Below are 26,923 nucleotides of genomic sequence, written 5' to 3'. Positions count from 1 at the left end.
AGTATTATGAAATTTTATCTTTCAGTTCTGCCCTCCTCACCCACTGCCTCCCCCCAACTCCATAAATTACAACCATACCCATTCAAAATCCTGGTACTTTAGGGGCGCCTGGGTGGCACAGCGGTTAAGCATCTGCCTTCGGCTCAGGGCGTGATCCCGACGTTCTGGGATCGAGCCCCACGTCAGGCTCCTCCACTGGGAGCCTGCTTCTTCCTCTCCCACTCCCCCTGCCTGTGTTCCCTCTCTCGCTGGCTGTCTCTATCTCTGTTAAATAAATAAATAAAATCTTAAAAAAAAAAATCCTGGTACTTTAGAAGTACAGGTATAAGGTGTATGTAAATTACTTCTATGTTCCAATTCTTCTTGATGAAAACTTGAAGTTTTCTCCCCTTCTGAAGCATTCTTGACAATTTTTGCCTTATTAGAAGGTAATACTACTCAATAAGTTTGAAGTAGATAACATGTTAATTAAACTTCAAATGAACCTATGCAAAATACTCCTCTCCCATTTCCATGAAGGGTCTCCATGAAGCCAAGTCTCCTCCTACCAAGGAGTGGTGAGAATGGAGTTTTTTGTTTTTTTGGGTTTTTTTTTTTTTTTGAGAGAGTAGCTTTGACATCCTCTTTTTAAAATACTGAACTCTCATGGAAACACAGAATAACCCACTGGAAAAAGAAAAAGAGATTTAACTCTCCCATTCATTATTGTGATTTACCAGAAAAAAAAATTCCTCAGCTAAGAGAGCATCTAAAAGAAATCTAAAAATGCTAACACCACATTTGAACTAAAAACGTAGATATTTATAATCAATTATTAATTTGGGGCAGAAAATTAGTTTGATACTAAAGCCACGCAACTGTGGAAAGCAGTTAATGCATGGGTGTGATAATGCAAAGTTTTATAAAATATGCTCGAATAATCATTACCGGCGTTGAACCAGTTAGTTCATGCAAATGGCCAGCGGAATCCCATGTTTTGATGTAAGAGATCTGAAGCCTGACAACAAAATGTTTAATTAAGCCCACATATTAGTTCTCCTCATGAAACTTGAATTCAAACTGTCATAGTATACTTCTCAAAAAACAAAAAGTGCAACTCTTGGGAAAATATATAATGAGCATTTGTCAACAAGTTCTTTAACTCCCTAGTGAGGGTACCAGGAAGACGGCAAAGCTGGTTTAAAGAGCATTTGAGATTACCGTAATTAAAAGATAAGTATTAAAAAGAAGAGCATTTGAGAGATGGGAATCACATAGCCAGCTGAAATAAGTTTGCCACATTGGATACAGGGCAATAGAGCTGTAACCTTTGAGGTTACACGTCTACAGATACCAGTCACATCTGTACTGGAGAAAAATCATTTGCAGTTTACCAATCTGCTACAAATTAACAAAACTAGGCCTAATTAATATTATATTATATATATATATACACACATACAAAATATATATACATAATATATATATGTATATATATGTGTGTATATATATATATATATATATATATACTCTATATATTCTCTCTCTCTCTCTCTCTCTCTCTCTCTTGCCCTTAATTCCAAGTCCTGGACAATTTTTCTGCACTTGACTTCTGAGGTCAAGTATATTATTATTAATTTTAATCTTGCAGATATCCTTTAAAACCTCTGAAAGTGCCTTTACATAAGGACAGATCCGTGGAGACATGTGCTCAGTGTTCGGGACCATGGGATTCCCAAGTGTATAGATTTTGAAGGGCAACACTTACAGAGCTGGGTATTTTGTGCCAGATTTGTCCGATTATTTAAAGGACTTTTGTCCTTTAATTTCCCCGTGGTTAACCAAGACTAAATACTTCATCAAGGTTATTTTAAGGAATAAGTGATACAGCCAGATGTAAGACGTGGTGTAGACAAAAACTTCTCAGTAATATTTATGATTTTGAGCGGGCTTTCGTGTTCATGTTCACCAAATGACTACTTGTAGAAGAGGCTAACGGAAGAATTATCTTGAAAAGGTTTTCTTCAGCATTTTTCCTTAAATTATTCTTCATAATTTTCAAAACCACGTCTATGAGGTGAGGCTCTGTCAGAATGAGATTTACGGAGTCTAAATTAGAAGAGAATAGATGGAAGATAGAAGACAAATATCTTAAAATAGAAGAACGATATTTAGAAGTATAGAAATTGAGGAACCGAGGGGGCGCCTGGGTGGTACAGCGGTTGGGCGTCTGCCTTCGGCTCAGGGCGTGATCCCGGCGTTATGGGATCGAGCCCCACATCAGGCTCCTCTGCTGTGAGCCTGCTTCTTCCTCTCCTACTCCCCCTGCTTGTGTTCCCTCTCTCGCTGGCTGTCTCTATCTCTGTCAAATAAATAAATAAAATCTTTAAAAAAAAAAAAGAAATTGAGGAACTGAGAAATTAATTAGGTCTGACCAGATGTGTATGGGACCCTCACAAGTCTTTCTAATATGTTCACTAATCCAGCTCATTTATTCATTTTGGAACATCCTGAGACACCACCAAGAAAGAGAAGGGTTTCCGTGTGCTTATTCTATTGACTTCCCAGTCAGCCTTTCCCTCTTCATTATCATTCCCATGGTCTGACTGTGGTTTCTCTGACCATTCTTTGGAGCCATGTTCGTAGGGGATTCTCAAGGGCTGCTGGGCTGAAAAGAGAGGGAGCCAGGGTTCCAAATCCAGAGAAACCCTATTGTCCTTGCCATTTCCATGCCTAGGATAATCTTCCTCCTGAAATTCACATGCTGCGTTCATCATTTCACTCAGATTTCTTCCCAAATGTCACCTCCTCGGAAAGGTCTTTTCCGCCTCGCTCAGTCTACGCCACGACCATTCCTAGCCCTGCTCCATCACCAGTCACTCTCTGTCTGCCAACCTCACTTTGGTCTTCATGGCACTTTACTGCTACATGGCATCAGGGTATCAGCGTATTTGCTTGTTCGTCTATGCCTTTGTGCTCTGCCCCCCGTTAGAACCTAAGTTCCAAAAGGGACAGGAGTTCTGCTGCGCTCAGCACTGTATCTTCGGAATGTAGAAAATCATTCTACATGTGCTACTTAAAAATCGCTGGCACATCAGAGGCACGACTGTTTGTTCATGAGTAAGTGAGGATATTGAGATGATGTCTAAGATAACATTTTTGTATTGTTCTGCTGCTAACCATATTTGAAAGCTGGTGGTCTCTACCCTTAGACCCAGGCACTTCTCTGGGTTTATGAACTAGTTTCACTGACTTCGGCCCCTCTGCCGTTATTTGTGTTCAGAACACTCCCATGGCCTGACCTTCTATGTCCCCCTTGGTTTATGCCACATCCCAGCTCAGAATTCTTCCTTCTCTGACACCTCATTGCCTTCAGAATACAGTCAAGGGGCTTTTGGCTGACATTTACTGTGACCAAAATTTATCTCAACTGTTTTCCAGCATTAATTCCCAGTATTTTGCAGCATTAATTTCCTAAACAATTGCTCTTTTCTCCTTCCTGCCTTTATTTGCTTAGCCCTCAAAGCCCCAGCTATTCTCTTTTCTGGGATGCTTTCTCTGACCATATTGATGGGAAATATCCTTCCAGAGCAATCTGCATTATTCTGCTGGCATGCGTCACATTCTGATTTGTATTACAAATGTTTGTATATCTATCTCATTTTATCTACTAGCTTGTAAATATCTTCAGAATAAGAACAGTGCCTTATCCAGTTAGCAAAGTAAACAATCACTGAGCAATCATTGGAAAATAGATAAAAGAACGAGGAATTTTGTTTTACTTCTGCAAATCCCCAGTAAAATCCATTCCCCCGTCTCTGGGCTAAATTTATCTTATTCAGATGCTTATAAAAAGCAACTAATTAATAACAAACAAGCCAAGTATGTCTCAGATATAAGATGTACACACAGGAGAACCATTTCTAGCTAATTTTGTTATGGTAGCTTTGGGACTGAGTCAGCCAGGAGTCGAGAGACTGAAAACCTGACTGTGACTTTCAATCAAATTATCAGATTCAGCCCAAGGAAAGCACAGCAAGGAAAAGCATGATGTTTCCTTGCACAGAGAAAATAAAAACTGGTTTTGCCTGCATTATTCAGATGAAAGCAGAGGTTGGTGTGGGTTGGTTTGTTTTGGATGTCCTCCTTAAAAATCGCTGGCTATGACTAACCCACGTTCATAGGCAAGCTTTTTTGTTTTTTAACTTTTCATTTTTGTATTGGGGTATAATTGACATAGGGCAAACTATACATACTTAGAACATACAGTTTCATAAATGTTGATGAATCTATACTCCTATGAAACTATCCTCACGATTAAGATAATGAACTTGTCACCCTTAAAATTATAGGTAAATTAAAAATGTTTTTATTTAAAAAATAACATACGGTAAAATTTATTTTTGTAGGTATTTTTATGGATTCAAATACATGAGCAGATTCATGTAATTACCATCACAATCAGGATATAGAACATTTCCAGAAAATCTCCCCTATTCTGTTCCTCTGTCCTCAACGCTCTCCCCTGCTCTACCACTAATCCCTGACAATCACTTTTCTGTTCTTTATGTCTACGATTTTGTCTTTTCTATAATGTCATATAAATGGAATCATAAAGTGTGTACCCTTTAGAGATGGACTCTCTCACTCAGCACGATGTCTTTGATGGTCATCCAGTTGTTACTTTCTTACTAATAGTCTGGTTCCTTCTTTCTTTCTTTCTTTCTTTCTTTCTTTCTTTCTTTCTTTCTTTCTTTTTCTTTCTTTCTTTTTCTTTCTTCCTTTCTTTCTTTCTTTCTTTCTTTCTTTCTTTCTTTCTTTCTTTCCTCTCTGTCTCTTTCTTTCTTTTTCTTTCCTTCCTGCCTGTCTTCCTTCCATTATTCCTTCCTCCCTCACTCCCAGCCTCCCTCCTTTTGTTCGTTTGTTCCATCTTCTTTTTCTTTTTCTTCCCCTCTTTTTTGGCTGAGTAGTATTTCATTGTCTGGATCAATCATCGTTGGTTTATTCATTCCCATGTTGAAGAGCACTTGGGTTGTTCGCTGGCTTGGATGATTACAGATAGAGGTGCTACAAACATTTGTGTACTATTTTTATGTGTATAAGCAAGCTTTTGTTCTCTTAGATCTTGTATGCTTTATTCCAAAAATAATAATGAAGTGAGGAAGTGAAAATGAAATTCTTCAGTCTACTAAAGGATTTGAGATGAATTCTTAGAAAGATACAGTCTTGAAAGGAACTTGCCCATTTGCCCCATCATCATGACCAAAGTGGCTCCATCTGCCACTGCTCTACTCCCAGTTTTCCAGATAACAAAATTCTTATGGACATTAGAAAATTCTCTTGGCTCTGTGGTAGGAGACACTGTTCCCCTGTTTTGATGTGTACATGCCATTTTTTAAATAGGATACCTATGTCAGAGCAAGTAGTTTCACACATTCTGGAGTCGAGAGCATTTCTGTTCTAATTAGTGGAACATGAGAGTGAAACTGAAATTTTGCATTGGTGGAAAAGGTAAGTCTGAGAATGAAAGGAGAGAATTGGAAGAATGTCCCATCAGTAATGGACAGAATTGGAAAGAACAATTGTATGTTATTGTTGGAATTGGATTCTTGTAGTTCTTCAGAAATACAAATCTTGGATGTATTATTAGTTCATTTAATCACTTAATTCAATAAATATTTATTGAACCTAAGTGGCAGGTATAGTTGTAAACATATCTCTTCCACAAAATTTTTATTATATCAGCATTTTAAATCCTATTAATATGTTATTATTGGGGCTTTTTTTTTTAACAGGAGCCAATTTTACAGCTCGATCAAGGTCATTCACTGTCTCACCTGCGGCTAGGTCAGAGAAGTCAACCATCATCTTGGCTGCTTCCCTGTGCTCAGTGGCCTCTTGGCTGGCTCTATGCTGTCTGGTGTGCGGTTGGTTTAAGAAAAGCAAAAGTAGAAGTATGTATATTTTTGTTTTGGGAATGAAAATATTGGTGGGGAAATATTATCATGTATAATATACTAACATTTCTTTTTCTTTCCCCAAAGAGAAATTTTTATGAAACTGCAACATATTAAACCACACGGAACCAAATTATTCAGTTCATACAGTAGAGACAAAGATTGCCTAACCTTAAATAATAATAGTGATAATAATGAGAGCTCTTATTTATTGAATACTCAATAGGGGCCAGATTCTAAGTACTTTACATACATGGATTTATTTAGCCTTCATAACAACCCTGTGACGTAGGGTCTGTGTTAAGGAGGTGGAACCCGAGGCACAGAAGTCTAAGTAACTTTCCCATGGTCACAAAATCAGGAAAAAACCAGGCAGTTGGGCTCCAGATCCTATTCTCTGAAACACTATGTTCCACTGCCCAGGTATTTACCTTAAAATAACAATAATACATGCATTATATGTTAACATAATTAACATGTTTTTTAATTTAAAAATGATGTTTTCAAATATATATAATGAAAAGAATGGCAGTTTTATAAAACTCTTTAATATCTGCCTTAAGAAAAGTCAGCTGGATTCTCTTAGCAGCTTCTGCATTACATTTGGTGCAATATATTGCTTTGGCTGAAGTATATGAAGAAAATCCAGCCTCGCACAAGTACATAGTAGAAGGGGAGGAGTATTTTAATAGCCTTCACAGATAATTGTGGAGAATCTTCCTTGATACTGTACCCAAACTGGCCAAGAGATAGTTACTTAAAGAAACATCTCAATGTACTTTCTATACTCTGTTACATGGAAAACCACTAATCTGTCATGGAGCTTTTACCTACGTAGGAGCTTTTACCTACGCGTGATTTTGAAACATTATGCTTTAGCCATTTGGGAAATATTGTTTCACTGAGTTATAAAGATATTCCAAATGCTGACATATTTCATTCTATAATTTTTTTAAAAAACTGCATTTGGTAATATCAACATTACACTTTAAGAATTAGATATCTGCAAAACTTATAGTTGATATAAATTGTCCAAAATTCTAAATTTCCCATGAAAGTTTGAATTTTATCACTGGTGGCAAATATTGTCAGTTGTTTCATAGCAGTTACAGGCTAGCTTCATTCACTTAAAAAAAAAAAAAACCTACCAAATACCCAAGTATGAATAACCAGGATCTGTCTCTCATTCTTCCAAGTTCTTTCAATGTAAAATGACGTTTCCTGAAAAAATCAGGTTTTTAGCTAACCTCAATCACTGAAGTGCTTTTTCTTGAGAAAAATTATCATATGCCATGGCCTGGCATCATGTGACATTACATTATGAATTTTTTTGTTTATCCTCTGCCATTCAAACTAGAATAAAACTCTATGAGAGTAGGGACCAGGGCTTTCTTACTCATTGTCTTTCCATTGCCTAGAACAGTTTGTGGTATGAGCAAGGTAAATATATTTTTGATAAAGATATTTAATAAATTAATGAATAGAATATAAAACATCTCATCAGTCAAAAATAGAAGTCTTCAATCAAAAGCACATATCTGCATGATCTCTAGGGATTGCACCAATGTCAATTTCCTGGTTTTGATATCATACTATATAGTTACATAGGTTAAAGTGGAGGAGGGTGGAGGAGGGTAATTGAATCCTTCCTGTATATTTCTTTGCAGCTTCCTGTGACTCTATCATTATTTCAAAGTAAAAAGTTAAAAAGAGTATTGTAACATTCTATACCAGCTCTGTCCAGTAAAAATATAACATGAACCACACATGTGAGGCACATGATGCAATTTTCTAGTATCCTCTTGACCTAATACATCAAATTTCATTTCAATATGTAATAAATATAAAAATATTATGTATTTTACAGTTTTTCAAAATCATTTGTATATTTTACACTTACAGCACATCTAAATTCAAACTAGGCACATTTCAAGTATTGTGTAGCCACATATGGTGGCTAATGTATAGTTTTATGCCTTAAAGTTGCTGGTCAGTATAAGGGATTGTACTTCCTTATTTCTTAAGCTCTGAAAACATTATATGCATTCTAGCGCATGTATATCACAATCATCTTGTGGGGGCATATAAGAGAAACACCTTAGCATCTGGACCTGTTTACAAATAAAGATGATGTTTCATTCTAGAAAACAAGAAACAGTCACATCTTTTTCTCTTTACTCTAGAAGTAAAAAGTGAAGATATTTCTGAATTCCAGACTAACGATCAAAAGAATCATATCCACCTCTCATCCAAATGCCAAAGATCACAAGAGACTAAAAAGGAAGATGCCATGATGGGAGAAGGTAAGCTTGGACAGTGATTCCCACAAGAGACACCCATCATGGATGAGCTGTGGCCTCCTTCTCTCCATGGCTGTCAGTTTCTGGATCAATTTAGTTGTTAGCCCCTTCTTTAGTGTTTGTCACTTCTTCTCAAGGAAGTTACACCCCAGCATAGGAGGACGCAAGGCCAGCTGATTCAATGAGCTATTAATCAGTTATTCAATTTGACATTTATATTTTTTCTTAGTAGATGATAATTGGTTTAACATTTGAATTTGTTACATAAAGAAAAGGAAAACCAAAGTATAGGCATATAATCTTTCCCTTAGCTATTGCAAAGCTGCCAGTCTGGCAACATTATCTAATTTGGGAAATAAGATAGTGGAGTTGCCAAATACCAGCTATGCAAATTAGATTGAATATGGAACCCTTAAGAAATGAGTCAGCTTTGTTAAGCTCTGTTTGTTGTTTGGTCATACTTTTTAGCAAAATGTATTATTTGCTTACATTGTACATAAATGCTAGATGATTTTGCTTGTTATATTTTTTATATGCCATTGGAATTGGTGCCAAGCAAAGAAAAGGTAAGCATTTACTTCAGACCAATGCTTTGCCCTTGTCCTTCTAAGACACAGAAAATAGGAAGATGGTGGACAGAACACAAGATGGATTTGCCAAATATGGATATAGTGTCTGAAAAATATTCATATAATTTCCATGGATCTGAAATGCTTTGAAGCATACACTCTACAGAGAATAATATTGCTATTTATTCTAAGCAATAGTCAATATTCATGATATTTTCTGGTTGACAAAGGAATATGAATCTTAATGGTTCTAGTACCATGTTTAACTAAAAAGTAGCAATTCGATGTTGTTCTGCCTCTCTAGTTCAATGAACTCTGGAGTGTATGTGTGTGTGTGTGTGTGTGTGTGCACATGTGTGTGTATAAATATCAGTTTGTTTGCCTTTTTGTATTTCTCCTCTGGAGGAAATGAAGTCATTTTTTTTTAGAAATATCCCAACAAATTAGCCAGCCATACTCCAGCCTGGCCCCCCAAAGGTGGTATAGGTTTGGAGTGAGCGGGTGTGAGAAGAAGGAAGACAAAGAAAAATGGACAGGAATTCTTTCTGGATTCCATCCAAGACCACACTAATTTTGGTTTCTAGAAAACTCTTGTCCGTATTACTGCATGCAAATTCAGACCAAGTGTTTGAAAATGCTCATCTGAACTCAGCACTGCAAAGAACAGCATATTCAGCTGCATTCTTAAGCAAACAACAAGAGTGATGCTAATCTCCTCCTAATCTAATATGGCTATCTCCATGAATCTCAGTTGCCCTACTTAAATTAACTACATTAAGCAGTCCACAATGCCTGGGTGTTTTATTAAGGAACATTTTTTATCTGGTGGCTTATTAATAAATTATCAGGAATGAGATAAAGGACAGGGTTCCTGTGGAAAAGTTTAGATTGAAGGGATGGGAGTATCAAAGGCCATGTTATTGGGACATCCAGGTTAAAAATAGAAAGATGTGTTATCCAAATCCACCCCTAGGGATCATAGCAGATTTGTTTCCTTATTTTCTACGCTTTGTCCAAAGCTAAAGAGCATCGATTCCAAGGCAAGTAATGACGCATTTCCTACTTTTCTTCAGGAATTATTACCAGCTACAAAGCAACTAGTTACTGCTAGCTGCAAATAAGTTTGGTTTTATTTCATTATTTCCATGGCACTTTAGTTTCCCGTTTCCCTCTTTTTCTAAACTTTTGGGATCGGCCATGTCTCTCTCCTGAGCACAATGCATTCACTCAGTACTACCTGCCACTAAGATTATTCAGCTGGTGGACTTGAGCATTTCCACAGTCCCATAGATTCAGACTGTCAACTCATCCTGTTGTGGCTTTTGCTAAAAATTGCATGGTTGCAATGGGGGGAGGTGAAGAGTTACAACGGGGAAAGAAAGGTGTGCTGCATATATCCCTCATATTTTATTATTACCAGCCATCTGAGCCAGCTTTTAAAATTCATATCTGTGCTTGTCACTCTACCCATCAGAAGATGTGATGAATTCTCAGTGTTAGCTGGAGAGCAGGAGAATGTGACAGTTAACAGCATGAAGGCCAGGAGTCAGACAGACTCAGTTTCATCCTGACTCTCCCGTTGACTTGCTTCCCGGCCTCAAGGAAGCCAACTGTCTTCTCTGTGCCCGTCAGGCTCCCTCACTGGTAAAGTTGTCATAATAATACCGCCAGTCCTTATGGTAGTTGTGCGGCTTAAGTGAGTTAATATCACTAAAGTGTGCAGAACATTCCCTGGCATATTGTATATAATATATATGTGTTAGCTCTTGTTGGTTCTTCTTGTTAGTTAAGACTCAAAGCCTTCCAAGGCCTGACTCCATCCTATCTTCGTAATCTTACTTTGCAATTCACCTTCCTGCCACCTGCTCACACTCCCCACACTAACTCGAGTTGCTCATCCTGGGACTTGTCTAAGAACTTCCCACCATTGGCTTGCACGGTTTCTTCCAGTTAGATTGTTTGTCTTCACCTGTTAAAACCTCCTGGAGCTTTTAAGCACCAGCTAAATGTGTGTTGTTGTTGTTGTTGTTGTTTCATAAAGTCTTTCCCAGTCCCTCCTACTTCATTGAAAGTTAGTATTTTCCTCTTTGGGTGCCAAGAATATTAACTGTGTGCCTCTGTGGTAGTACTTGTGTTTTTTAGAATTTATCATACATAGATGGTTGTCTGTTCCCACAGGCCAGGGCTTCTTAACCAGGGTAATTTTGGCCCCCAAGTGGGATGAAAATCTCATCCTGATTTTCCTAGGATTTTCCCAGTTTTAAAAATCAAAGCCTTATGTCTCAGGAACTTCCTCAGTCTCAGACAAATTGAGACAGTTGGCCATTCTACCTTCAGGGGACATTTGCAATGCCAAACACAGGGCTCGATCCCAGGACCCTAAGGTCATGACCTGAGCTGAAATCAAGGGGCAGATGCCCAACTGACTGAGCCACCCAGGCACCCCTGTCTGGAGACATTTTTGTTGTCACAGTTGTCACAGGGAGGGGGAGATACTACTGGCGTCTGGCGAGAAGAGATCAGGGGTGCTGTAAACATCTTATGATGCATGGGACCACCCCACAATAAAGATTATTTGTCTCAAGACATCAGTAATGTCTAGGTTGAGAAATCCCGGCAGAAGCTGTTATTTGTCTTCGTAACATATAGATGGGAGATGCTGGAATGACTTAATAAATAGTTAGATTATGTTTCCCAATAAATATTGAATAAGTATTTATTTACCTCCTGATATTTATTTAGAACCTTATGACATCCTTTCTGTATAGTTGCAAAGAAGTGATATCTGGTCCCCTGTCCTTTATGAGTTTGCAGTATGGTTGAGACACAAGAGTTATATTTGGGGGAAAATGAAAGAACAATTCTAGGCAACAAACAATTAAGTGTAAAGCAGTCAAAACAAACAATATGTATTCAATGCATTTATGGATGGGAGGGAATGCTCCAAGAGAGAAAGAATATCATTATCTTAAGTTACATGTTCAGTCCCTCTAGCTCCTAAATCATATCACACTGTTTCAAATCCCATTTGCTAAGGGCTTGGCTGTCCAGTTTTCACACACCCAGGTTTATGGAAATGCCAGGGAGGGAGTCTAGCTTTGCTCTGTCAAAGCTCAGTTTTGTGTCATTCCTTCTCAACCGTTCCCTGGCTCTCCTAATTTGGTTGACAGGGGGCAGATCTCCCAGGCGAGACACCTCAGAGTTATCTTTACCTCCTAGTGTTTCCCCTACCGCCCCGTGCCCTTGTTCAGGGCACAAGTTCGACCAATTCCTTCTCTACAATGTCTTGGGTTTTCACTTTCACCCACTCCCTTTCACAGATATATCTTGCATTCAGTCTCAGCTAATAGATGTCCACCGCTCCACTCCTTCTTTCCCTCCAGGGCAATAGTCCCCATACACAACTAGTTTTCCCAACTTCAAAATGTCCTTCTCCAACAGAGCCACATATCTGAAGTCTCTACTCCTTCCTATCCCAGATCGAATTCTTTTCCTCCTTTACAATTTTTTATTTTTTTATTTTAGCTAGAAGGAATAATCCCCTTCTCTCAACTTCTATAACACTTCCCTCTTGTTCCCTTAACACCTTTTATATATAATATAATTTTGGTGTTTGTGTGGTCCAGATCCTTTCATGAAAGTTCTGTATCTTTTCTAATTCTAGTGGCACTGTTACCATAGGGCGTTAGGATATTAGACCACTTATAATTATTGTTGTTGAGTGAACGATGAAGACAGAGATGAAATGAGACCCCTTCCTACCCTTCCCCCTCTTTAGAGAACCCTGGATTCCAGCAGTTTTTTCAACTGCTATAGAAAAGTCCCCTTATCTCTTGTAAAAGAGATGTAGAACATTTATTTGGGTTCACAAAATTAACAACAGGGTAATGACTATACATCTTCGGGATCCTAACAATAAGCAAAAGGTAACTTCTTACTTCCAGGCAAAATGCTTTCTAGGGCCACTTTAGTTTCCTTGCTACTGCCTTAGTCTTTGTGGGACAGCTACTGCTGCAGAACTCAGTGCTGCCTTCTGAGCAAACACTGATCTTTGGACACTAACCACTTTTTTTTTGTTGTTTTTATGAAATCCATGTACACGATGTTAGAAATTGAAAATTGACATGTAAAAATGGCAAGATACTATGGATGTGTGACTGTAACCATCGACTTCAGGGATTTATGTCTCCCACTTTAGAGTCCTATTGACTATATATGGTGTATTTTGTGAATATAAAATAAAAAGGGCTGTCAGTTTACCTTTATAAGTACAAATCTATAAGAATGACAGGGAAATGGGAAGAGAGAGATGGCCTCAAGATATCCAGAAGCAGGGAAGACCAAAACAACTCAGAACTACAAATTGTCTCAAGTTCCCAGGAAAGTAAAACTATATTTGGAAATTAATAAATAGCATACCCATGTCATATAATTAAAAAGATATAAACCTCTCCTAATTTAAAAACGTGAATAAAATCTAGCACTTAATTCCTTAAGAAAACTTCTGAAAATAGGAGTATTTTTTAAAATACTAGGAATAAGAGCCTTCCTGTTAAATAAGATGGAGAATTCCAAGGCTCTTTACAATCGAGATCCAATACCATTTTTAAAAATGGAATATTACAAGAAGCACTACTCACACAAACACAAAACAAGTAATTCATTACCATAACTTTATAACATATATCTTAGGATGCTAGGAAACACGGATATAAAAAAAATTAAGGCAATGTTAGAAAAAATACCTGATGGTTTGCAGATGATACATTGTTTAATAGTAACTTAAAAGATTTCAACCTTTAACTGCTATAATTTATAAGTAACTTGAGTAGCTTACTCAATATTATGTCAGTTTATGCAAAAATAATATTGTATAAGCCAATGGTATACAGTTATGAAACATACTGAAATGCATAATAGCGACTTAAAAAATATACTGTCTTGGAAAACAATCTTAAGAGATGTATTGGACTTATATAAAAAATAAACTGTATTCTATTGAATTGTTTAAAGGGGAGACTTGATTACATAAGGAATTGCAACATGTTTCTAATTAGATTGACTAATATTGCGAAGTCATCAGTAGTTCCTAAATTAATTTTGGTTTAATGCAGTTACAACCATTTTATACTGAATAAAACAGCATAAGATGATTCTAAAGTTCTTCAGAAAATACAGATCAATGATACAAAGCCAACTTTTTTTTTATAAGAAATTGATTTTATGACAGTAGGGATGGGTAGCTCAAAGGAGTAATATTTAAGTTACTATTTTTAAGGCAGTATGATACTGACACAAGAATATGTGGAGATATTAGTGCAAATAACTTCAATTAGATATAAGTATTAGTGTATATTAGTGTAACATGATAAAGGAAATAACAAAAATAGAACAAGTGTTAGTCTATCAATAAGGTTAGTAAATTTGACTATTTAGAACATTTCTCAATCTAGATTCACACTTCAAAATATAAGCAAAGTGGGGGCGCCTGGGTGGCTCAGTCAGTAAAGCATCTGACTCTTGTTTTCAGCTTAAGTCATAATCTCAGGGTTGTGAGGTTGAGCCCCAGGTCAGGCTCCACACTCTGCCTGAGACTCTCTCTCTCCCTCTCCCTCTGCCCCTCCCCACCCCCGCTCACCCTTGTTCTCTCTCTCCCTCTCAAAAACCCCCCAAAATACATCAAAATAAACTCCATATGGATTAATGAGTTAAATCAGGTTTACTAAAACATATCCATTGCTGGAATATTATAAAAACAATAAAATGGAAATCACTCATGATGTGATATGGGATTAAATGCATTTTTCCTTCATCTTTTTAAAATTTCCATACCTTCTGATCTGCAATTCATTTCTTATTAAAAATATACTATCATTTTTCACTTAAAGGAACAAATAATCTAGATTAATTAATCTTAATTATTGCATATGCCTTCTTCAATATGTGGGCAGGACTGTTGCCCTTATTAACAAATGAGAAACCAAGGTGAAGTACATTCTTTCTGTTGGTTGATCAACTGTCCATCTGTCTGCTTCAGACGCTGTTTAGACTCTAGAGTCCAGGTGACTATATTTGGCCCTCTATGCTGAATCCAGGTCATCCAACACAGAATGCGTGGCGACTGGGCTGGGAAAATAGGAGCAGTGAGGGTGGTGGAAGGAGGAGGAGAGGCTCATTGCTAATATTCCCCTTGCAAAAGGAGCCAGTGAGCAGTACCCACACAAATTTAAAACAATCACAGGCACTCCATATACTTGTTGCCCAAGAAAGTTTTGGAAAACAAAGGAGGTTAAGGATAGCTGGAAAAGTTACAGCTGTCTGTGGTGAACTGGATCCCAAACCACTAGCTGAAAGGATCCAAAACCACTGAGTCTTACTTTTCATAGAAGAGGGATATATGTTCCTGTGTTTTATCCCGTTCTTCCTAAAACTCGATCAAACCCACCAGTGGGGCTCTCAGTGTCATGGAGGGGCCATTTGAAATCTTATCTTTCCATTTTAATGGGGACTCACCAACAAGGTGGAGGTAGAAGAGAAGCATGCCAATTCATATGTTTTGATATTCACTATTCTTCCTTCCCTAAAACCCAAACATTCAGCTGAATGCCTTAGGACATGTATCTGCTATAAATTCATTTTTTATCTAATTTGTCTGAGATCTAAGCTTCCTATGGAGGTCCGAGATCAAAGGATCTGATTCTTTCTGATGTCAGTGCTGACATATAATGTGTGCTGACTTAGTTCTGTCTATAACCTCACAGTGGGAGGCGGCCAGCCTCCCTGGGCACCTTTACACAGTGCACTTTCATTTCGACTAGGGAGTCTGTCAGGTATGTTGCTGATTGGAGCTTCCATGTAAATAATTCATGGGAGATTTTTAAATGTTTTGGGGCCTGAAAAGGAAAGATACACTTGTGTTAGTCTTTTATGAATAGATGCAGACTTGAAGAACAAGGGGGAACAGATCTCCAATGACGGTCTCTCAAAAACAAGATAACAGTATCTTCAATGGGTTGAAAATAGGTGACTTGTCGTGTTTGATTCCTCTTCTATGAAGTGGTATTGGTTTTACCAAGGGATAAAAATTCAAAGCCTTTTTTCCCCTTTTTTAAGTTTGCTTCTATCTGACAATGTATTTTTCTTGTTCTTTGGTTATTTGCTGATCTCAATAAACTATGTCTTTTCCTTCTGGTGGGGGCAGTAATTATGGAGATGACACCAATCTCAGTAGTTGGCATAGGACTGGGCATAAGAGGGAGACAAGGCTGATGGCACAAAAAGTTCCTTCCTGGAAGGAACTCGACATCCCAAGGGAAAGACAAAACCATCATACAAGGAAAGGTGACCAATGATAGAAGCGGTTGCCCAAGTCAAATGAGAAACTTTAGTCAACAAGTATTGAGGCATAAATTAATGTAGTTTAAGCTGTCCAGGAACTGTTCTGGAAGGATCTAAAGATCCCATAGGGAAACTAGGATAACCTGAAAGTTCTCATAGCTCTAAGCAAGAAAATCATTCCATAGTTAGGTCATATCCCACAGCAGATACATGCCAGGGAAAACGACTATGGAAAAGGAGAGAGAAGATAGGAATAACATGGGTTTAGCAGAATATTAATTGATGTATCACAGAGACAATGTAAACAACATGATAACTTTATCTCACTTGACTGTTCCAAATCAAATGTATATCACATATATTTATATTATGTCATTACCCTCGCTTTCCTCACCTCACTTCCCCTTCATTATTAGATTAAATTGAGGTAGAAAATTGGTACCCTTTGCCCCGATAAATTCTGATACAGACATGATCACTGTCTGCTAATGCACATCAAAACAACTCTTGGGAAACTGAGAGAGGAGATAATATACAGGTTAATAAAGTAGCATTTACGTTAAGGAATTTGGAAGTGAGAGATAAGAAAAGCAGGCATGGGAAATGTTGATGACAGTATTGCCATAGCCCCCCCCCGCCCCGCCCCGAGGAATTTAGGATAGTTCTCAACATTTGTTTTCACTGTAAGGCCCATGAAAGATGACATTTGCGTGCATGCCATATTCCCATGCATGTATCCAACCCAACATTCTTCTTAACTCCCCGCTGCTATCCTCAGCTCTACACAGTATTCTGTGGTGCTTAAAGTACAGACTCTGGAGCCAAGAATCTTGAATTCTGTCAAGTAAGTAAGATCTGCCACTACTTTGTATGTGGTCGTGGGAGGCTACCTAACCTCTCTGTACCCGATGGCCTCCCTTCTAAAAGGGAGATAATAGCACTTACTTCCGGGTGTTGTTGTAAGTATTAAATTACGTATATGTATAATTAGTGCCCAACATGTGATAATTGCTATAATTGCTATTTAAGTGTTATTTTCAATAATTAGCCCGTTCCTCTTCAAAAGACACATACTGGAAAACAAATGAATAAGGGCATCATTAAGAGAACAGTCTTGAGTTTCTTTTAATTTGTTAAAAACCCTATAATTTAATAAAACTGTTTTTTAAAAAGATTTTATTTATTCATTTGTGAAAGAGACAGAGACAGAGAGAGTACAAGCAGGAGGAGGGGCAGAGGGAGAGAGAGAAGCAAACTCTCCGCTGAGCTGGGAGCCCAACATGGGACTCGGTCCTAGGACCTGGGAATCATGACCTGAGCCGAAGGCAGATGCTTAACCATCTGAGCCACCCAGGCGCCTCAATAAAACTGTTTTTTAAATTGAATCATGATACCTTAATGTTTATAAAAAATAGATTGATACATCCCTCAATACACAATGTGTTGTGATTATAAGAAGCACATGAGTTAGGAAGTACTTTGTGAAGGAAGTAAGGCATTGGAGAGATGACTAAAAGGCAGAGAATGTTGAAAGATAGGATGAAAAAATATTTCAGGGCTACGGTATTTTATGATAATTTTTACAGGTGGGAGATGAGGTAATTAGGGGGAAGAGCTCACACTTTTGGGCTCAGAGGAGGACGCAGCCAGAGACTAAGCACTATGTGTCTATAAAGTACTTTAAAGGAATTGGACTTGAACGCCCAGCCATAGAGACTTTAAGATGTCAAAGTTGGAAGAGAATATACTTTTTGAAAACAGTGCTTGTAATGTGTATGGCAGTATGTACATTAAATTCCCATGAAATACTCATATGAATGGTTCTTTTGTTTCTTCTTCAAGTTATCATCATCATCACAATAATAACACAACCACAACACAACAGCTGAGCTTAATAGGGTCCTTCATAGTTTACAAGGTGCCAAAACGTGTAACTCATCTGCTTTCATGACAATTTTAAGAGACAGCAGACCAAATCATCCCATATCACTAATAAGAAAACTGCAATTCAAAGGGTCAGTTAGTTTTTCTAGTAAACCCCGGCATAGGTTCAGTAGTTTGTCCCATTCCAAAACTTGCACTCTTACCAACTGCCCTGAGGTCATGTGTGAGTGTGCGCGTGTGCACACACACACACGTGTACACATACACACTCACACATACATACACGAATATGCACACACACACACACATCCACAGACACACAGTGAGCACTAGCCAGAATGTGAAATTAGGGACTTTGTTACTGTGAAATGCTTTTCCATATACGTCACCTGAAAAAGCTTCCCACTTCCTTGAACATTCCTCTTAACAGAAAAGGAAACTAATACCAGTATTCAATTAACAGTGAGATAATTTCTACGGAAGATAAAAGCAGAGCAGGAGCAAGCCCATGTTTTCAAGAAGGCTATAATTTCTTGGGGGGGAATGTAAAATATATTCACGTCCTTATATTTATAGTATTCATTCAAGAAAAACTCATTAGCACTTACAGCCACCAGGAAGTTGGACAGCCACCAGTAATACAGCCTGAGAGGAACATTTGTATTTTCAATTGGTTGATCTTCATATGTACCGAAAATGTTTTGTGTTTTTTTCTGATGCAATAGAAATACACTCTGTTTTACTTTCTCTAGATTATAAACTCTCTTCTGTCTTTTTGTATATTAGAATGTCTTCCCACCATATTATGCCTCAAAACTTGAGTCATCTCTTTTGTGAAGTCTTCCTAACCTTTCAGGAGGGTTAAGTAATTCCTCTTCTGTGTTCCCTAGTATTTTACTTATACACGCTCTACACACACTCACTATAAGGCTTTCACCTTAATCAGCTTACAGGTCTGTTTCCTGGAGCTCCTGGAGAGCACAGGACATGTTCCCAGGACCTTTGTTATCATAGGACCTAGTACAGGCTCCATGCATTTTCTAATTTATGTCTGTCTCCACTACTAGAGCATAAATTCCATGATACTAGGACTGCTTCTTGTTCATTGCTGTATTTCTAGGCCTACCACATAGGTTCTCAGAAAATAATGAATGAAAGAATGAATCAATGAACTAATAAACCAGTGAGAAAATAGATGAGCTCTCCAATGAAGAATCTCCGGAGGCTCAGAATGATTCATCCTACAACCTAGTTTGAACACCTAAAATGGGGTTGCATGAATGAAATGGGTAAGGAAAGAAAAGAGTAGAATTTGAGAAAAATTTGACAAGTTCATTCTTTAGAGATATTGAATCTGAGGCACTTTTGAAACTTCAGAATGAAAATGTCTCAAACCTTCAGCAACCAAGATACTTGGCAAATAAATGCAATTCTAAGAGCTGACATCTAAGAAAACTGGTGAGAATGGAATGTGTCTACAAAATATAAGCAAACTTGGGAGAAAAGATACTCCCAAGTTAGATACCTGGAGTCTCTCTTTTTTTTTTTTTATTAAAGATTTTATTTATTTCACAGAGATAGAGACAGCCAGCGAGAGAGGGAACACAGGCAGGGGGAGTGGGAGAGGAAGAAGCAGGCTCATAGTGGAGGAGCCTGATGTGAGGCTTGATCCCATAACGCCGGGATCACGCCCTGAGCCGAAGGCAGACGCTTAACCGCTGTGCCACCCAGGCGTCCCCTGGAGTCTCTCTTTTTAATTGTGCTTGCTTGTTCATTTTAATGTGAATTTGTATAACGTTTCTATCTGTGTGAGATAAAGATATCTACAGGGCTATTAATTTAGGGTACATTTGTTTTTAAAAATAAACTGTAGACAGAGTCAAAAAAGATGCATGTGGAATCCTATTAAATAATTATGTTAGATGGTAAAGACCAGGCTAGCTAATTCAAATCTCATATCTATACTTGGAGGGTTTGTGACTTAGGGCAAGTAACTTCATACTCTGTACCTTTGTTTCTCCATCTGTAAAATGAGGACAATAATGGGACAAGCCTTCTGGGGTGGCTATGAAGATTAAGTGAGTGAATACATGTCAAGCATGAAGAACAGTGCCTGGAAGGGATGAGTACTCTCTGAGCACTAGCAATTTGAATTACTGTGATTATTGTTTATCCAGTCTACCACATCATACCACATGGGTGGTGCTAACATGATTCACCTTATTTAACCTTCAGACAATCCTATGAGATGGGTACTATCAATATAACTGTTTTACAGATGAGGAAACTGAAGTACATGGAGAGTAAGCAGAATCTGCACATGTGTTCAGCAAGTAAAGGACCAAGCAGGAACTCGAACTACATTTGATTCCAAGCCTGTAACCTTAGCTGCTTTGCTATGTTGCTTCTAGGGACCCTGTCTCATATATTTAATACCATAAACATCTGTTTTAGTAGGTTTTACTTCACTGCATCAGTAGAACTCTATATAGCTCTAGTTCATCTTTATTTATTACCCAATAATAGGATAGGTTGGTTGGCTCATTCACATAGGGCATGGTCACATTTTAAAGGCTAGAAGTGTTATGGCTTATATAACGCATCCTGCAAAGAACTGGGATGGATTAGGGCAAAAGTGCCCGGATCATCTGTTTACTGTAGCAGTACCAATGTTGTGCTCTTCTGAGCTGAATATTCATTCTGTTGAATAGGAAAATAAAATATGAATGAAATGTCAGGGGAAGGAAACTGTAATTAAAACAAGACTACTAAAATGAAATACATTTGAGTAAATTGTGAAATAGTACCTGAGAGTAATATGAAATTCTACAACTGAGGTCCAGAGAGGCGAAGAAGCAGGAGGAAAGTCACAGAGCCAGCTAGCAGGGAAGGGCGACTTGAGCCCTGGTTTTGTGACTCCAGTCAGTGCTCCTTCTTTCTTTCCACTATTACACAACCATAAATGTACACACTCATACGAATACATGCCTACTGATGTGTTTATGTTATCTCTACATTTGTTTATATTCACATTTTGTAAAATCAAAGATAATCAAATTGTGAATTTGTCATAAAAACCACAGTGTTAAGTAAGACTGGCTTTTAGAGCTCAAATTTTCTTTTAAGATTTTATTTATTTATTTATTTACTTACTTAGAGAGTTGGGGGGTGGGGAGAAGCATACTCCACACTGAGCAGAGAGCCCAACATGGGGCTCAATCCCAGGACCCTGAGATCATGACCTGAGCCAAAGGACTGAGACACCCAGGCACCCTTAGAGCTCAGATTTCTTAATATAAATGTGAGTTGGCCTGCTTGGTAAGCCTGGCTGCGGTCTGGTTTTTGTATTTAAGCCATTGTGCTTACAAGGAGAAATCCTTGTTGACTTATCTGCATCATAAAAAGTTTTTTTTTAGGGGAAGTGATATGATTAAATTTTTATTTTTTATTTGTATTTATTTCTTTGTTTAATTTTTTAATAATATTTTTATTATATAGTCATCATACAGTACATCCCTAGTTTTTGATGTAAAGTTCCATGATTCATTACTTGAGTGTAACACCCAGTGCACCATGCAATACATGTCCTCCTTACTACCCATCACCAGCCTATCCCATTCCCCCACCCTCCTCCCCTCTGAAGCCCTCAGTTTGTTTCCCAGAGTCCATCGTCTCTCATGGTTCATTCCCCCTTCTCTTTACCCCCCCTTTCTTCTTCCCTTTCTTCTCTTACCGATCTTCCTAGTTCTTATGTTCCATAAGTTAGTGAAACCATATGATAATTGTCTTTCTCTGCTTGACTTATTTCGCTTAGCATTATCTCCTCCAGTCCCGTCCATGTTGCAGCAAATGTTGAGAAATCATTCTTTTTTGATGGCTGAGTAATATTCCATTGTATATATGGGCCACATCTTTTTTTTTTAATCCCAGCAGAAATTTTTATTTATTTATTTATTTATTTATTTATTTATTTATTTATTTATTTAATGTTTATTATATTATGTTAGTCACCATACAGTACATCCCTGGTTTCTGATGTAAAGTTCGATGATTCATTAGTTGCGTATAACACCCAGTGCACCATGCAATACGTGCTCTCCTTACTACCCATCACCAGCCTATCCCATTCCCTCACCTCCCTCCCCTCTGAAGCCCTCAGTTTGCTTCTCAGAGTCCATAGTCTCTCACGCTTCATTCCCCCTTCTGATTACCCCCCTTTCTTTATCCCTTTCTTCTCCTACCGATCTTCCTAGTTCTTATGATCCATAGAGGAGAGAAATCATATGATAATTGTCTTTCTCTGCTTGACTTATTTCACTTAGCATTATCTCCTCCAGTGCTGTCCATGTTGCTGCAAATGTCGAGAACTCGTTCTTTCTGATAGCTGAGTAATATTCCATTGTATATATGGACCACAACTTCTTAATCCAGTCATCTGTTGAAGGGCATCTCGGCTCCTTCCATGATTTAGCTATTGTGGACAAGGCTGCTATGAACATTTGGGGTGCATATGGCCCTTCTCTTCACTACGTCTGTATCTTTGGGGTAAATACCCAGTAGTGCAATTGCTGGATCATAGGGTAGCTCAATTTTTAATTTTTTAAGAGACTTCCACACTGTTTTCCAAAGTGGCTGTACCAACTCGCATTCCCACCAACAATGTAGAAGGGATCCCCTTTCTCCACATCCTCTTATTTATTAAGTGGAGCCTAATGCAGGGCTTGAACTCCCCACCCTGAGATCAAGGCCTGAGCTGACGTCAAGAGTTGGACACTCAACTGCCTGAGCCACTCACATGCGCCTTTCAATTCTTTATCAGATAATTAATATTAATTATAAATCGGGCATGGAATACAGTGGCTCTTTTGGGAAAAATATGTTTCTGGAGGTATTTGTAAATCAATAAGCTGATACAACTCAATCTTTAATTGACAGTATCGTTTCAGGAATCTTAATATATATAAAGTGAGGGTTCTTACCTTAACTGATTTGAGAACTAAATCCATTTCTTCCCCAACTTCTTTTCTCCCACAGATATGAAGATGAAGGTCTTTGTGGACAAGCTGAGCCAGCTCCCACACCAGTCCCTGAATGGAGTGTCCCGAAGGAAGGTGGGCCGGCGTGCTGCCCGAGAGGAGGGTGGCCGCTGGGAAGAGGCTGCTGTGCCTGCTCCCAGTATTACCAGCGTCACATCCCAGGGGCACACCTGTGCTCCAGGCCCTCCTGCTCAGCAGGTGTACCTGCAAGAGACTGCGGGCTGGAAGGAGGCCCAAGAGCAGTTGGTCAGGTACCAGCTGGCGGGCCAAGATCAGAGGTTGCTGCTCTGCCCAGACCTTAGACGAGAGCAGCAGCAGATGCAGGTGCAGAGCCTGTTGGGCCAGAAAGGAGGCTGCTTGGGGCTTTCTCAAGAGAAGAAAGCCTCTTGTGGTGCTCCCCAGACATTCTGTCCTCTTCCCGTACACCCGGAACCTATTCAGGAACAGCTGTGATGGACGCATGAAAATTGATGTGCTCATGGGCTTTGCTGAGACTTTAATTAAGGACAAAGATATAAAAACAGTAAGTTTGGGGAAGGCAGTTGTCCACAGACCAATGCTGACATTTTTTTAAATAGTTCTTCCTGTTAGTAGCTGGGTCAAATTTACAACTAGAAGAAAACTATTTGGGGAGACCAGGGATAACCAAGTGCCCAAGCAGATTATTAGTGAACTCATTTTTCAGAGCACTGATTTTTTGGAGAAGATAATGTGTACAGCTACCCAATGAAGGAGGGAAGAGATTATATCATGTGCAACCTCTCTAGGCTGTGTGCGAGGAGTTCTGATAAAGACCAGAGTGGAGGGTCAACGGGTATCAAGTTGGGTAGGGGTGCTAAAGGCAATTTCACCTAATTCAAGCATCTGCAGAATGCTCATCAGTGTTCAAACTAGACACTTTAAGCAGCCTGATTGTGTCCTTGGCTCTGGATCCAAAAGGATCCAAGGGAGTAAAGCAAAGATGGCAGAAGTGAGGAGAATTTCAAGAAACAACTTGTTCTCAGCTTTTCCAAATATATATATCAGGATTTTCCAATCTCTGAAAGATTCAGAGGCTGTCCTATGTTTGAATTAGAACATAGAAAGGAAACAAATGCTTCTCTTGCAGAATTTTAAGTAATGATGCCCTGGAACTAGTCCCATAGTGGGTACTGGCAGGGAGTCATCATCTGCAAGGCATCAATGGGAGAGTATGTCTTACCCTACCATGAGTTTTCAGGAACATTCTCAGCCTTTTGTTCACTCTTTAGATGTACTATAGACATCTCAAACCTCAAAGCTGCCTTGAAAGGAGGAAGGCAGCTTTCTCCGTGCCGTGGTATTGGATTCTGAGGGAGATAACAATTAGGTATCAAGATTGATGTTCTCCAAGAAATTTCAATCCAGGCTATCTGTATTTAAGAAAGGCATTGATGGGCAATCTAACCTATAGAAATTTACTCTGGAGGCACAAACTAGCTTCCTGAAGTCCTTTTTGTATTTTGTTTGGGCACTAACAGTGTTTAAAAACATAACAAAGAAAAAAATAACTTGATTTGCTTGGGCAAATTATACCTTCTCTAGTTTATTTAGTCCCCCCTTATAACCTGTCCTCTATCACTTTTTTGTAGTTTCCTGGTCTATGAAGTTATTTGTATTTACAATCTTTAGTATACACATTGAGTCATCAGAGATCTGTAATCTTTTTGTACAAAAGCATTTCAGAAAGAAGTTAAGGCTTTTGAGAATTATGAAATGATAGCCGTCTTAGCACTACTGCGTGGGTTTGTCTGCACGTTCTCCCTTTCACTCCGTGACTTCTTGTACCACCACAAATTCCAGCCCCGATTTCTTTCCTGAGCTCTACACCATACAGTTAGCTGCCTACTGAGAACTTTCAGTAGGTTATCCCACAGCCACTTAGAAGTTAACACAGCCTTAAAACCTGCTTGCCCTAACACAATACATGACATCACTGCCCTCTGATTGAAGATCTGGAGGTCAACCCGGACTCCATGTTCTTACTCTTCCCAGTCATTTACTCCTACTCCTTCTTTACCCTTCTTCCAACCTTTAGTAGCTTCTTACCAGTTTTCCATGTGCCATGAGATGGATCTTTCTGGAAAGCAAGTTTGATCCTATCCCTCTGTGTAGGAACAACCATAATTAATTGATTAATGTTCCCTTCATAATGGTTAGGGTCCCGGAGGCCAAAATGGACTTTTTGGGCCTTAACAGCAGCCAGAGATATCCAGAGTAACTTGCAGGGCTCTAGCATGTGGCATGGAATTTCAGAGTCTAGTCAGAATTCTCTAACCCATAATTAAGCCAGTCCTCTTTCTCTTCAGAATATGGGAGAACTGGGTAAATACTGGAAGCCAAGACAGTAGCTCTTAGTTCATTTATATCTGGAGATGAGCTGGTTAGATAAAGTGTCACTACCGGCCAACCTTAAATTTCTTCAAGCCATTAACACAGGTGGCCCAGAAAATATTTCCCAGCAGTGACAGGCCTTACTCTTTGTTGAAATAAATAATTGAAAAGTGTCATGTTCTTTTGTTATTTCAAAAAAACTCTTCATGCTTCCCATTTCTGATTTTCTATTATATGGTGGATTCTTTTCCCCCAAGATACTGAACAAACTAAAATTCTTCAGAGCTCAAAAATATTTGTAAATATTTCTGGATGTTAAAATCAAGAAGGAGGGATGAAGAGAGCTAGGGTAGTTTCCACCACATCTCAAGTTTTAGGGGTTATGTTCAGAGAAGATACCAGACTTTGACAGAACTTCGGATCTCCCTCAGAGTGATAGACTGACCCAGTCTGACCAGGGTTGTGTCCCGTAGCAGATTTGGCCATCTTGTTGCCTGTTGAGGCTACTGAGAACCAAGAGACCCAGACCTTTCAAGGATTACTTAGTGAATGGCTCTCTTCCATCTAGCAGTCTAAAATCCAAATGTATGAAATTACTATACATTGAAATGTATGCAAACTCTATGCAAAAATGAGTATGGGGAAATTGAATGTAAATCACATGTAAATATTATTCAACCAAGCTTCTATAAAATCATACATGTCAATAACAGTAAAGGATTTTAATTAATTCTGTCATTTAAAATTCATGCATTTATTCCATATTTTGTTTCTGGAATTTATAATGTATTCAATGTCAATTTTGAAAGAGCTGTAAGTGGAAAGAATTACTCTAGTGAGTGTGGAACAGTTGATTTCAACCTATACAATAGCGCGGTGACTAATTGCAGATATATTTCAGAGGCAGATCACATTTCCTGAATGTAATCTTTTAAAAGGGATAAACCATTTTTATAAAGTTAAATGATACTTAAGTGGTAGAATATGGAGACTTGTGTGTTTACAAATATTCTCTAACATTTGTTATTTTTATACATGAAAAAAGACCAGGGTTCTCTGTGCTTGGAACAGCTCAGGACGAGAGTATTTTCTGCCCATCAATCTGACATCTTTTGAGACAGAAGATTCATTTAATGCATTTGGAGGACTTTCTAGAATTTACTGGGGTTTGAAGAATTGTTTCTTTTTTCTTATTTCAGTCTCAAAATGATGATTCATTTATTATTATCACCACATATTTTATTTCAAAATTAGTAGCTTTAACAAGAGGAAAGAGAGTCGATTTCCTTTTGAAAAATGAGGGAAATGCCGCTTCTTTCTATACTTTATAGATGAAGAAACAGTTAATTGCCAAATTCTTGCAATGGTCCAAGGCAAAATTGGAAATTTGTCTGGACTGTATCTGATTCTTTCTAAAATGTCCTTAATGTAATCCAGTAGAATGACTGATGTAGAAAATTATTCAAGATATACTATTAGGCTGGGGGGAAAAAAAGCGAATTGCAAAG

At 38.3% G+C, this 26,923-nt stretch overlaps 1 protein-coding gene across 6 annotated transcripts in view; it reads left to right on the top strand.

The window, feature by feature from the left end:
- PKHD1 (PKHD1 ciliary IPT domain containing fibrocystin/polyductin) overlaps positions 1–26,132 on the top strand; it is a 445,064-nt gene extending 418,932 nt beyond the window's left edge. For all 6 annotated transcript variants that reach the window (XM_048219586.2, XM_048219585.2, XM_044387168.3 and 3 more), the window contains 3 exons: positions 5,775–5,933; positions 8,120–8,239; positions 23,062–26,132. In XM_048219586.2, the coding sequence (XP_048075543.1) occupies positions 5,775–5,933; positions 8,120–8,239; positions 23,062–23,516 (734 nt within the window). In that variant the 3' untranslated portion in view covers positions 23,517–26,132. The remainder of the gene's footprint in view (positions 1–5,774; positions 5,934–8,119; positions 8,240–23,061) is intronic.
- The last annotated feature ends 791 nt before the right edge of the window (positions 26,133–26,923 follow it).

The sequence above is a fragment of the Ursus arctos genome, unplaced genomic scaffold (genome assembly GCF_023065955.2).
Source record: "Ursus arctos isolate Adak ecotype North America unplaced genomic scaffold, UrsArc2.0 scaffold_29, whole genome shotgun sequence".
In the NCBI taxonomy this organism is placed as follows: domain Eukaryota; kingdom Metazoa; phylum Chordata; class Mammalia; order Carnivora; family Ursidae; genus Ursus; species Ursus arctos.
Note: the sequence above shows the minus strand (reverse complement) of the source record. Positions and strands in the feature narration are given on the sequence as shown.